Source organism: Panthera pardus, unplaced genomic scaffold (assembly GCF_024362965.1).
Source record: "Panthera pardus isolate Hobbes unplaced genomic scaffold, ASM2436296v1 HiC_scaffold_11, whole genome shotgun sequence".
In the NCBI taxonomy this organism is placed as follows: domain Eukaryota; kingdom Metazoa; phylum Chordata; class Mammalia; order Carnivora; family Felidae; genus Panthera; species Panthera pardus.
In genome coordinates this window covers 36,393,056-36,407,306 of record NW_026526666.1, presented here as the reverse complement: position 1 = coordinate 36,407,306, position 14,251 = coordinate 36,393,056, and the positions used below count along the sequence as shown (strand labels likewise).

Below are 14,251 nucleotides of genomic sequence, written 5' to 3'. Positions count from 1 at the left end.
ATTTATAAATAAGTATTTATTTATAGGTATCTTATAAATACTTTAATCTGCTTCTGGCCTATTTCATTTTAATTATCAACTTACCTACAGTTTTCCATCTTCTAGATTACAAAAAGTACATGGACTGTATACCTCTTCTGCTCAAAATTTTCAGTGGCTTTCCCTTACTTGGAATAAAATCCAAAGTCTTTAGACAGCCCATGAAGTTGTGATCTGACCCTTGCCCATATACCCAACTTTAGCGTTCACCACCCCTCACTCACTCTTCACCAACACAAGCCAATGATCCTATAAATAAGGGAATAAAATGGTCCTTCTATGCTTCAGGGACACCTCAAGCTAACATCCACCTCAGGCCCTCTGTATCTGCTCTTCCCTCTGCCTGATTGATACATTGTAACTGCAGTTATCTGCATAGTAGCATTTCCTTAAGGTCTCTGCTCCCATGTTACCTTCTTTCTTTTTTTCACTCTGATTTATTTTTCTTCAGGTACTTACCCAGTAGAATTGCCCTTCATTCTATTATATATTGTTTATTATCAAACACCTGAACTAAAATATAAGCTCTATGAGACCACGGGGCTTGTTTTAAATTCACTTCTTTTATCCTCAGAACCTAGAACAGTGCCCGAAACACAGTAGGTGTGCAACAAATATTTGTGGAAGAAATGAGTAAACAAATGAAGATGTATATAGCTTGATTATGGATATGGATGAATGATCTTAATACATAATCCCAAAGGGCAAAACTATTTTTGGAATTACTCACTTTTCGTTGTTTTACAGAGTCCAATTTTATGAGCCAATATGAAGCCACTTTTGTTTTATGATACCTCCAGTTATCAATGATCTGTTTTGGGAGAGAAAGATTAAGAAACTTAATCTAAAATTTTCCTTAAAAGTAACAAAAGAGAAATAAATGGGGTGAAACCAATATTATTAATTTGTGAAACGGAAGCACTGTAATATTACTTGCAACAAAGAATGTTTACTTTCATAAAGACATGCCATCTGAATCCAAAGTTTTCTCTTTTTTGCTGTTAAAAGTACACAGTCTCTAATAAATGAAAGTCAAATGTCTTGAGGTACATAAGATTTGGGAAGAAGTCCAAAACACAGATTTTCCATTTTAATTTTAAGAGCTCTATTTACACAGCACCCATAGTAACAGAATATTGAACAACACATTAAAAGATAGCCCATATATATTCTATTATCCCTTTGTTTTGTTTATTGGGTTTTTGTTGGTACAAAGCTTCAAAATTTCTAAATATATATTCCAGTAATATATACTATAGCAAACAGATTAAAATATTTGCTGTGTATGGTGAACATATAGTAAACGGTCTAATGTCTTATAGAATTATTCGTTACATTTTATTTATACTCTCTATTTTTTGTTTCCTTGGTTTTTTGTTCATTGTTTTGATAGTGCATGTGCACGGGGGAGGGGCAGAGGGAGAGGGAAAGACAGAATCTTAAGCAGACTCCATTCCCAGCATGGAGCTGGATGTGGGGCTCAATCGCACAGCTGCAAGATCATGACCTGAGCCAAAATCAAGAGTTGGATGTTTAAACAACTGAGCCACCCAGGTGTCCCTATAAGCCCATATATATTCTTTATAAAATAATCACATCAGCCACAAATATTAGTTCTACTCTCTATCTAATTTTTCTTCTACCTAATTCAAAAGGGTGGTATGTAGCTAATATCTCTAAGTAAAATTTATGTACAAAAACTTTGTTTTTACCCAGAACTTGATTGAATAAGATTAATATGTAAATAAAAACAAATGTACATAAAGCTTTATAATTAATGTTCACTTTTCCTCCTTTTTCCTCAATGTAACAAATATCTTGGTAAGCAAGATATCATTTTCACTTTTTAAAAAATATATATAACAATACAATGAATAATACTTGGGGGGTTTTGCTTATAACTATGTCATGATTACAAAATAGAAATTGCCACTATTAATTTTTTAGCTAAGAAAGTTAAATTTTTATTATTATTTTGTTTGTTTCTAGACAGTTCCTTTAGATAGGTCTAAAGTAATACTAAAACATGAAAAAGGCCAAGTGCATTGTTGTGGTTCTTATCCTACAATTGGCCACTAGATGGTGTCTTCTTCTCTGGAACAACAACAACAGCAACAACAACAACAAAAAACCCAAAAAACCAAAAACCCACCAAAACCAAAACCAAACCAAACAGAACAGGGAAACCAGAAAACAACCTTCTGTTACTGGGGGATTATCTAAGCATGTCAATTTGAAATAGATGTTTAAATGAAATTAATCTGTGACTGAAGAAATGCTCTTTCACCAGAAATATCTAAAAGTTGGACATTCTTTCTAAAATAGAAGTAAGGAAAAGTCCTTGACTTTAATATGAATTTTAGGACTGTGTCATTTTAGAATGTTCCACTGGGTGGTGCAAATGTGTTTATAACAAGAAAAACCCCCAACATAAGCCATTTCAAAATCTGACCAAAACCAAAACCATTCAAGGAGCCACATTCAAATATTCTTGATATTTTATACTGAGGGCCCTACTTTTTTCATTACAATTCCTTCCATGTTAGATCCTTCTAAATCTTTACAGAAGGAGGCTTAACTTGGTATTTTTTTCATCATTACGAACAGTAATTATTTAACACTAATTATTCTCACTTATGAGGCAATTTCATCATTTTAATATTAAAACAGGACTATACGCTAAAAGATATTCTGCTTTATTGATATGGTGATCTCACTGCTCATAAATCATAAAGATTAAAATAACCCCTGTATTTTCTAAAGCTTGTGGAGGTTGAAAAGAACATTAAGTTTACCATGACATTCAGAATGATGCTATCAGGAAATAAATTTTAATATTTTAAGAAGAACAATAAAAAGGTGCAACCACCTTGGAATTTCATACGTTAAATACTCACATCTTCTATCAGAAGTAATGATTCTGCATCTGATTTTCCTGGAAACCGGATCTTCATGTCCTTGAGGACAAATAAGGTCTGACTTGTTAGATGGTCTTCTTGTTCCTTTGTTCTCGGTTGCCGCAAAGACTCACTCTTAAATTTGAAAGAATACAGATATTTGGAGGGGGTCTTATTTCATTGTGCCACTATAATCTGAAAGATATTTCTAGGTAAAAATGATGCACTTTTAATTAAAAAAAATAACAAAAAGAAAAAATTTTTTTTACATTTATTCTTAGGATTAAATGGATATGATTTTCCAAGAATGTCTTTCACACTTCCACACAGTTGTAGTTTATTTAGCACAAAACACTAAAATAAAATGTAAGTGTTTAAAAAAGACTTCCTGGTCGGTTCCATTTGTTCCATATACCTTATGCAATTCTTGATTAGAAAAAATAATTATTGATAGTTACCAAATGAAATTCATCCATTTATATTTTCTAGACTTTTCTCTTTGGGAACATAATCCACATTAAATAAACAAATAAATCCCTGGCCTATGTGTAGGTGCCTTGAGATATCTATTTGAGCACCTACAACTATGCCTGGTTGCAAAATAAGTTCACTGACCTCCTTAACACTGAATCTCTGGGATTTGTGCTAAGGAGGGAATATGCTGTATGTTAACATGAAGAAAACATTATGAACTATGTTATACTTCAGTAGCCTAAGGATAAGTTATCAATGGTTTGTTTTTTTTAACCTATTAATCAATCATCCCATTAAGGAAAATTTACTATCCAACAAATTCCCCCAAATTTACATATATACTGCACAATACACTGCAAGGTGATACATTTACTCAGATGATTTTCAACAAAATTACCCTAGACCATCAGCAAATGGACATAAAACGTTATTCTCAGTGTCCATCCTCAAGTTCTATGATATAGTAGAGTCTGCTTTTGAAGAACTCATACTAAGTTACAGGCTAAGCTGGATGAATAACTCAAATTCCAGAAGACCATGAGTTGAATTATAGAAAGGATCTGAGGTTCAACCTGTCCTCCTCCCCACTGATCCCTTTACCACCTAAATCCTGAGTGTAGTGCTTCCTGTAATCTCGGAGCGAAATAGATGACTTACCATCTGAGAGTTAGTAGAGCTGGCTTCATTAGTGTGAGGCAGATGCCTCATGTAGGAGGAAGCACGGTTTAAGGAATGCGACCGAGACCCTGAAGCCGGCCGGGATGCTGATATCATTTGCTGAGCAGAAAACGGCCGGTTGTCTGCACTGGAAGGTGATTGAGAAGAGATGGACCGAGGGCAACTGACTGAACGCCTAATAGAGCCTATTATGATGGAGAAGAGGGATGATAGTACAGTAGCCAGTTAGAAGTTTCCCACTTCATTGAGTTTATTTAAACTAACAATTAGACCACATGGTAGCAGGATGGCCATAAATGTAAAAAACATAGACATCATCATGAGAATATGAGTTTGAAGTTAATTCTTCAATATAAACAGTAAATTTGGTGCAGAACCCCTGTCATGTATGAAGAATGGCAACCATGAGAACAATTCTTAAACAGTTCTGTTCTTGAAATGTGACATAAAAGAACCAGAAGGAAGGAAAACTAACATCTATGGAGCATCTTCTATAAGCCAGGCATCTTGCCTGGTGATACACTTTTATCTTAATCCTCACAGAAACCCTCTGAAGTAGGAATCTCCATCCCCTGGAGGTTCAGAGGAAGAACTTTCTCAAGGCCACATGATGAGAAAGTGGCAAAGCTCAGGTTTAAGTCCTGACCTACATAACATCAGTGTCCTCCCTCTTTCTAAAGCATTATGCCATCTACTATCTTTGGATTAGACTGACAGTTTATTAGAATAATCTGTGTATAGGTTAAAAATAGAATACTTTATAGCAAGATTCATAGGGAGGGATGCAAAGGAGTCTAGAGAGTGGCCAGGATAAATGGATGTTATATTTCAGAAACCATGAAAAAAATAAATAAAACAGAAGAAAAACATAAAGATTATCCTAATGGAGTTTAAGTATGTAATTGGTTATTACAAGAGTGGGACTAGACAGATAGTCTTCTTATTCACAGGACAGGAAAAAAAATAGGTTTAAATTCCCATAGTAAAGATTTAAGTCAAGAAAAAAAATGTCTGGATCTAGAGGATTATCAGAACAAACTAGGGAAAACCATAGAATATCTTCCCCAATGCATATTGAGACCATTTATGAAAGAGAACCAACTGTTCCAGGTAAATTTTGATTCCTTGCACAGGGAAATAGAATATCACTCAATAGTATACATTTATATCCTTTTTAGTTCATATATTCTTTATACCCTCTGTTCTATATTTTCTCTCTGCTTGGGGAATATATCAGTCTTCACTAATTAAATAATTTAATAAAACTCACATGAAGGCAGGTTGAATACCCAAATAATTCTCTTCATTAGCTGTTGAAAAAAATTTAAACCTCTATAAAGGCAATGGACATAAACCTTATATTTAGGGATGTATTTCTAATGGATATTTTGAGTACACGATAAGCCTAAAACCATGTGGTTCTGGAAAGTACAAAAAAGTATACTCATTAAAGCTTATTACAAAAGGTGTTTAAAAAAAAACTTCCATTTTTTCTAACTATTAACTTTCTTCTGAACCTGAAAGTCGTATCTTTTTTTGGAAAGGACTATGCTTCTAGAAAAGGGCTGTGTGGAAAACACACCACTGCTCAACCTTCTACCAAGAAAACACACAAAAGTGTGTGCTACTCCTACGCCTTGGTCCTGCTCTCTTTGAGGGCTTAAGGTGACAGTTTGGACCTGTATAACCTGATCACAGGTGCAGAAGGAAAAATATCCTTTCTCTTGAATCACCACAGATTCCCATTTTTCCCCTGCACACACTGGAAATTCAGACAGAATAATTAAATCACTAGACATGCCAATAAGTAGATAAACAAAAAATGGTTATAACTTGCATACACAAATTATGTGAGAAAATATTTCCTATCGTTTTTCATTTATGAACATCTTATATCAACCCACAATATACCTCTGAAACTATAGCAAGTTTGAAGTTCCTAAGTTAACAAATGTTACACATAATCTGGATTTTGTCCTCCGTCATTAGCATTACTTTCGAGAGAAGCCTCAAAGAGCGTTTGTGGCTATTCCCTAGTGTAATATTAAAGACAGAATATAAAACAAATTTAAACCTTTGAGGTAATTCCTAATGACTATAAAAATAAAATATAACTAATAAATAAAAAGATATGTAACTGAATTAAGCTATGTTTAAAATGTGAATTCACACTTAAAAACATTTTTAATACGCTATTTTTCTGATCTCAATTTATTAGCCTGTTGGTCTGAGAACAAAGAACACTCTCAGAGCTATAGAAATCCTAGCAACATATTCTCTACGCTATCCTCTGTCAGCTCATGCTCTTAGGAATGCACACCTTAAGCAACTGAAGAGGGCTTAAAAAAAAAAAACTGATGAGGGGCGCCTGGGTGGCTCAGTCGGTTAAGCGTCTGACTTCAGCTCAGGTCACGATCTCACGGTCCGTGAGTTCAAGCCCCGCGTCGGGCTCTGGGCTGATGGCTCAGAGCCTGGTGCCTGCTTCTGATTCTGTGTCTCCCTCTCTCTCTGCCCCTCCCCCGTTCATGCTCTGTCTCTCTCTGTCTCAAAAATAAATAAACATTAAAAAAAAAAAAAAAAAAAACTGATGAAATCTAGGCAGGACAATGTCAGCTTCCAAAAGAGAAACAGAGCCCTCCTTACGTATAGACATATTGAAAGTACTTAAGGTGTCTTTAAGAAAAAAAGGAAGTAATTGATAAAATAGCTTGCAAATTCTAGAACAAGTGCTCAATAAACATCTTAAATGAGTAATTAAATAAATGAAATGGAACATAATGCATTATGTTCCCTCCAAACACATAAACTCTCAAAGACAGGACATATATTAGCATGTATATTTATGGAATAATTCAGTAAAAGAAAGTAAAGGAAAAAGAAAAGAAAGACCATTAAAAATCTTCATGGTAATTTGGTAAAAGAATAATTAAACATTTTCATGTTTGTGCTGTATTCCTTATGTTATGTGCCAAAGCATGGAAGGCCAGGTTTAAAATCCACTCAATACCAGGGAAATAACATATTAAACAAACCATTGCTGGAGATCAACAAAGGCTCACAGTTGTGTTTACTGCATGATTGAACTGGTCTCTTTAGTAGAGCCCTGGGACAACAGAGAACAAGGGAGAGACAGCAGAGATGGGAGTTAAGAAAAGCCCTACACTGGAGTATCCAATGAGCCTGGGAAAAGAGCAATACCACACTGGACATTTGGGGATGAAAGAAGAATTGTGGACACCTCTGAAATCAAGGAAGGAATGAACGACAGAATGGAGGAGAGAGAAAATGTGAAAAGAAATAAAAGAAGAAAGAGAAAAGAGGAAACCAGAAAGAAGACAACACAGCAGCTGGTCGGCTACTCTCCTGAATACTTGCTGCATCCCAAAAGCCCTCACATAAGTGTTTAGCCCTGATGGAAATGAGGGAACAAAACTTCAACTATTTCACAATTCTGTGGCTCACAGAATTGATGATCAAGTCAAATGCCTAGAGAGATACACATTTTTATAGGTGAGAATATAAACTAAAATGGGTGACCAGGAGGAAGGGAAAATGGGGAATGGAATGAGAGAACATACTGTCTTAAAAGAGTATGAATTAAAAGAGAATTCTCTCTTAAAAGAGAATGAATTACCAGATTAGCAGCCATGAGGCACGTTTTATAAAATCCATGCAAAAATCTAGCACTTAACAAAAACTATGAAATATAAGACAATGGACTGTAAGAGATCCTTGACTCAAACCTTTTGTTTTCTATCTACAGAGCCTGAAAGGGATTGTGGGTTGTGCCCAGGTCCGGTTAGGGAAGGAAGCGGGAAAGAATCCAGGTCTCCTCACACACGACAAGGGTTCATTTGGCCCAAGGTCTTTTATTGAGTTCAGTAATTTCAGTTCCATAATTCTTCATATAACAACTAAATTAGAAGAAATTAACTTACTGGATTGTTGAATTAACTTGTAGTGGTTGGACTGTTTAAGGTCATACGTAACTTGTTTTTCTCTTTTCTTATTTTGGTATTCTTCCTTTTCATTGTCATCTGATTCCGAAGAGCTGCTGCTACTGTCATAACTGCTGTCACTGCTATAGTATTTCTGTCTTCTCATTACCTCAGAGCTCTCAGGCATGGAGGACAGAGGCTAAAATAGAGGGAAATGTGTTATTCTGTTAGAATTCAAAAAATTAACAAACTATTAGCATGATTAGCTACTATTTTTAATTTCCTGTTTATGCCTCCTGCTTTTCACAAAAGCCTGATAATCCCCCAAGTATGACTGCTACAGTGCTATTCACTAATTGTTTGTTTCTGCAAAATTTTCCTTCTTAAATGATACAGTTCAGTCATAACGAGGAGAATGCTATTTCTGCATGATTTGAATAAATGACCAGAGTATTCACACAGAATAACAAAATAAAAGAAAATATTTGATACGAAAATATAAAAATCAGAAACGTAATCATTCTGCATAACCACTTTTCTTCATTCCATACAAAGAGATTACTTGTACTTATCAAAACACGAAGATGTACTTTTATTGTACCACTGATGTTCAGAGTCACTCAATAATTGTGTGTGTGAATGTATGTTGCTTCTGAGAGAGAGAGAAAGAGAAAGAGAGAAGGAGAGAGGCAAGGGGAAGAGAGGCAAAAAAGGGTAAGAAAGCAGCAGCCAGTTAAACCACTATAAGTAACATAAATCACTGTAAGTCAAGTAAGGTCACATCATAAAACAGAGTCTATGAGCCTATCCACTCAGATAACGTATAACAAGAAGCAAGGTATTCCTCACATGTCTAATTTGCTGTGGATATTTTCACAAATAAAAATTTTTAGTTAATTATCTACTTTCCATATTGGTCATGAACAATTCCTGTCTTTTCTCATTTCTAACTATGACATATAGGTCTGGCCATAATGGAGTAACACTGCTTTTCATTGCTCATGCTACATAAAAAAAATTAATATAATGTAAAAATCAATATGGCATGAATTTTTGGAGGACAGGTGCCAAGAAGAAGGGAAAATCTGTAATGATTCAAAATGGTATTATGTTCCAAAATCTCCATTAGAATTACTTGTCTCCCAACCTCCCAATCAATATGTCTCCAATGATGCCAGCCGAAGGAATAAAAGGAAAGTGGGACAGCTTCACTTCAGAAAGAATGTGCACAACCAAGAACAAGACATTTTTCTGACTTAGTCATTTTAGGAGACTATTTATTATACAAACCATATGCCTCTTACTCCTGCTGGGAAAGGTGCCTGTAGTTGTATACTAGATTCTTGTTCTCTGTTAAACAAAAATGCTTTGATGTTAGCATACACCATAATGAAATCCTTGGTTACCGTGGGATTTCACTGAAATATCAAGGTATATCTTCTTGTGTATCAGTGTAGGATGAAAGATAAAGAGAGAAATAGCATTTCATGAAGTGCCTGGAATACACAGTGAGCCCAAGCATGATCCTCTTAAAGTTACTGCCTTTCCACAGGATGAAAAATAACAAAAGCAGGAAAGTAATTTCATACGCTAAGGTACCAACCTGTATTTCAAAGTATGCTTTCCTTTTGATAGTCTAATATTTACTGAGCACTGGCAATGTTCAAAGAGATATATATGCAAACACTGACTAGTACACAATCATCAAACATCCTGACAGTCCTGGGGAATATGGATTCTACAGGAAACACGTTTCTTCAGAAGTCTCACAGAACCAGAAGAAACACTGGCATGACCAGGCTTGCTAGTAATGCCCTCTTTCATGTAGACAAACAGCTTTAAGGTTTCTTAAAGAGCTGACTACGTAATGAGTTATTTGATCCTATAAAGAATCACAAGGGGAAGCAGACAGCTGAACCTTTGTGTCATATGTGCACTTGGGACTTTTTGACCAACACACTGTTCAAGCAATAATTCATAAGAAGTCATAGCAGCATAAAGTTTGAACAGTGCCTAATTACAAAATGGAATCTGTAAAGTGGCATTGACTTAGGACGCAAACCATACTACTTATTTTTATGTCCAATTTTATTATGAATTGGGTCAGACATAAAAATATAAAAATAGCAGAAAGATTAGTAAAACAAATATTTATGTCCCTACCACTCAGCTGAAAAAAAAAAAAAACAACAATGCTAATAGCTAATACTTTATGTGGTATTTATTATTTATATCGTTCATTAATATTTCTTAGTTTCTCAAATAAGGGAAAATTATTATTTCTCCTAGTACGCATTTCATTTAACCTGCACTATCTTCAATTATTCTTCTACTATAAACACACTGGAAATTAATGTGTAGCATATGATATCATCCCTTTAAAAAAATTTTTTTTAACATTTTTTTATTATTGAAAGACAGAGAGAGTCAGAGTGTGAGCAGGGGAGGGGCAGAGGGAGACACAGAATCCGAAGCAGGCTCCAGGCTCTGAGCTGTCAGCACAGAGCCCGACGTGGGGCTCAAACTCACAAACCTCGAGATCATGACCTGAGCCCAAGTTGGAGGCTTAACCGACTGAGCCACCCAGGCGTCCCCTGTGATGTCATCCCTCTATGAAGGAAAGCCTGCTTTGAAGTTTGGCTCAGCCCAGACCTTCAGTGTTCATAAAGTTAAAAGTTATAAAAATGCTTTTACTTCAGACCAATTATGCAGCTTTCAACCACTTGGAAATATTACTGACATTAATAACTACAGAAACCAACCAATTCATTTCATTTCAACAAATACAGTTAGTTTCCACCACTTGCCTAGAAATAAGAGGGGTTGAAAAAAATACATCATATGAATTCTCCCCTCCAGGAGCTTATATTTTTATTTGAATGAGAAGCCTTATTTGATGAGGCAAAGAAAAATATGACAGTAGAAGGCTGTCTCAGGGCCTTTGCATTTGTCGTTCTAACATAAATATTGTGTCCCCGAGTTGTCTCATAACTGGTTTGCTGAATTGCAATAATTAATACATAAAGTTTAAAAACTATTCACTTTTACAGATAGTCTGAAATATATCTGTCCCAAAGGCATTATCAACAACATCTTCCACAATTCTTCAGTATAAAGTACATATTTCAGAAGAATGGTGCCTAAGATCCAATGTCTCTGCTGTCCACCAGATACATATTTTTCACCAGATTCATCTTGCACTGTTTTACTCCTCAGGAATCTTCCATTTGAGTCATTCCAAATTCTTTCTTTTCTTTCCAATACTCTATGCAGTGTCACACCTCCATGTCCTTGCCTTAAATATTTCCTCTACCCTGAACATCCTTCTCCTGCTCTTTTTTTTTTTTTTAATTTTTATTTTATTTTTGAGAGAGAGAGCGAGAGAGATAGCACGAGCAGGGGAGGGGCAGAGAGAGAGAGGGAGACAGAAGATCCAAAGCAGACTCTGTGCTCATAGCACAGAGCCTGACGTGGGGCTTGAACTCACGAACCGTGAAATCATGACCAGAGCCAGTCAGATGGTTAACAGACGGAGTGAGCCACCCAGGTGCCCCTCCTTCTCCTGCTTTTAAAAGATTAAAGCATTACTCATTTTTCAAGACCAAGTTTAAATGGCATTTCCTTTACGAGGCCATTCATAGTCTACCAATCCTTTTCTTCTCTATGTTAGTGTCGCCCTTTCCTCTTCCTTTATTACACCACTTGCCACAATATACCTGGGTTTTGGTGCACCTATTTTTTCTTCCACCAGCCAATAAGGTTTTGGTGGACACATTCAACAAATTTAACTAATGGTTTTTGAGAACCTTCTAAGTGCCAGACACTGTACTAGGTGCTAGAGGTATAAAAATGACAACACGCTTCCTACCCTCAAAGAACTTACAAATTCATACTAAAGCAAATATGCACACAACTGTCACAGCTGCTCTACGAAGTGTTACTTGTGGCACAGCAGAAGAAGCAGAAGAAGGAAGTCTAACTAGGGGAGTGAGGGAAGATTACACAGAGGCAGCAAGGGGTCAGCTAGATTAGAAGGGGATCTCTAATCAGTCAAGTAATGAATGATTTTTTTAAATAGGAAGGCATTCCAGAGGCATGAAAAAAGCATGACAGAGCATGCTGATGTGTGTAAGGACATAAAGATAGCTTTGTATTGCAGAAATATAAACTAAAAACAAACAAACAAAAAACATAGTTTAAAAAAACAATAAAAAATGTTTCCAAGATTTTAGAAACTCAATTATTTTCCTACTCTACTAGCAAGGACTTTGACATATGAAAAAAAAAAATAGCATGTAGCTATCATCACTAAAGAGCAGATGAAGGTAAAGCAACCGCCTGTTCATTTCTGCCTGCATGACAGCTTCCTGTTTATTCCTAGAAACCATACCTATTTTAATGAACACAATTTCAATGCTGCTGGGTCAACGATAAGTGGGGCTTCCCATAAGGGTCTCCAGAGTCATGATTTGCCTTATCTATAATGCTACACATCTCTGATCGTTGTAAGTCTAGGATATGAGAAAAATGTAATACAGAATGTAGAATAAAGGTACTAGTTCTAAGTCCCTCTTGGCCCTAACTTATAGGGTTTTCACTAGCATTAGGGAAAGAATAAAAAAATGAGGGAAACTATTAAAAAAAAATGAGGGAAACTAACAAGAATGTAGAGGTACTGTACCTTTGGTCCTCGAGGCTTGACAGTTTTGCCCATCAGTTTTTCATCGTCAATTTCACATTGTTCCAGAAGATCTAAAATATCTTCCTCCTTAAAAACAAATTAAAATTGTGGTCACTAATGAACTCTAGAATTTTTCCAAGTTCATTAATCTCCATAAAATAGTGTACAACAAAGAGTCCTAGAACTATTTAATGAAGATTGCTCAGATCAAAGGAGAAATAAAGGGTTATGGAAAAATCTCTTGAAGAAAACTTCACTAAAATCTGACAATATAAAAAATACATACCTGAAATCTATAATGTGTTAATATCATAAATAAATGTATCCTTAGGTTCTAGTACACTACTAAATCTTAGAGTACAATAGTTCAATAAATTAGCCTATTGAACATTTTAAAATTTCTAAAAGTACACTCTAGTTTCCAAAGCACAATTTCTTCAATTATTTCTATTTAATTAGTGCAAAATAATATTACAACTTCAGGCAGAAAACTGATGATTGGCCTAATAATTTCATTTAGAACAATCTAATGTTAGTATTTGGTTAATGGGCACAATTTAACGAAAATTCTTTCAAAATTTTAACTATTTTAACTATTTAACTATTTTAACTATTGCTCAAGAGTATCTTTATGAAAGAGTATCTTTATCAAAAGTTTTCATTCTATGGGCATAGTATCATCTCTTACGCTCTTCTAGAGTCATTTTAAAGTCAAAGGGAAAAGTTATAAAACCATATACTGAAGTAGATGTTTGAGCAAACCAGAGAAATATGATATAATACCTACACTGAAAGAGGTATAATTTATGGTTTCTTTATTTATTCAACCTATAAATATATCATATCTTCACTTATGTATTATGACATATTTCAGTGTCCCTTAAAAAAAGGTTTTTGAAAATATAGAAATCTCATGGTACAATGGAAATTTGTAAAATAAGTTACTCTTCATCTCAATCCAATAAAGTTTAGCTATTAAAATACCAAAATACTTTTGTTATAATGTTTTGATTAAATAATAATCCTACAATGAATTCCAAGGACAGCAACACAAGATAATGAAAAAGAAACTCAAAGAGTTCTGTTTCTGCTTAGGAGAAAAAAGGTCATAATAGATAATACTTTCATTATAGCAGCTAGAAAAAGACAGATAAATTAAACAATCACATTTTTTTAAAGACATCAGAAAGCTGTGGTTTAAAAGGAATGTAAAAGAAACTGAATACCAGAGGGGGGAAAGTTCTTGTAGGTAAGCAGACATGAGTAGCCACTTTCTACTTTGGGACCATTTGTCTAGTCTGCACACAGAAAGGCAGAGACCATGTCTATAATAGACAGAGAGATTCTAGTGGGATAAAGAGAATCCAACAGAGTTTTCAATGGTCATGTGGGCTAGTGTAACATCTAGAGGAGCCCCACAGCAATTTTAGTGAATATGTAGTGGAGTAGGAGGATAGAGGTATGTAAAAGTCAGTGCTACTCCTCTGCAACCTTACAGATTTTAGATACTGATACAGAATGAGGTCTATAATAATCAATAAGTA

At 35.0% G+C, this 14,251-nt stretch overlaps 1 protein-coding gene across 6 annotated transcripts in view; it reads right to left on the bottom strand.

The window, feature by feature from the left end:
* Positions 1-14,251, bottom strand: part of TTLL7 (tubulin tyrosine ligase like 7) — a 142,516-nt gene that overhangs the window by 41,642 nt on the left and 86,623 nt on the right. For all 6 annotated transcript variants that reach the window (XR_008418872.1, XR_008418873.1, XM_053893296.1 and 3 more), the window contains exons 14-18: positions 12,708-12,794; positions 8,027-8,225; positions 4,068-4,273; positions 2,937-3,071; positions 770-850 (exon numbers count right to left, since the gene is read on the bottom strand). Coding sequence is in view for 4 of the 6 variants with exons in the window: in XM_053893296.1 (XP_053749271.1) it covers positions 770-850; positions 2,937-3,071; positions 4,068-4,273; positions 8,027-8,225; positions 12,708-12,794 (708 nt within the window). In the remaining 2 variants the exon portion in view is untranslated. The remainder of the gene's footprint in view (positions 1-769; positions 851-2,936; positions 3,072-4,067; positions 4,274-8,026; positions 8,226-12,707; positions 12,795-14,251) is intronic.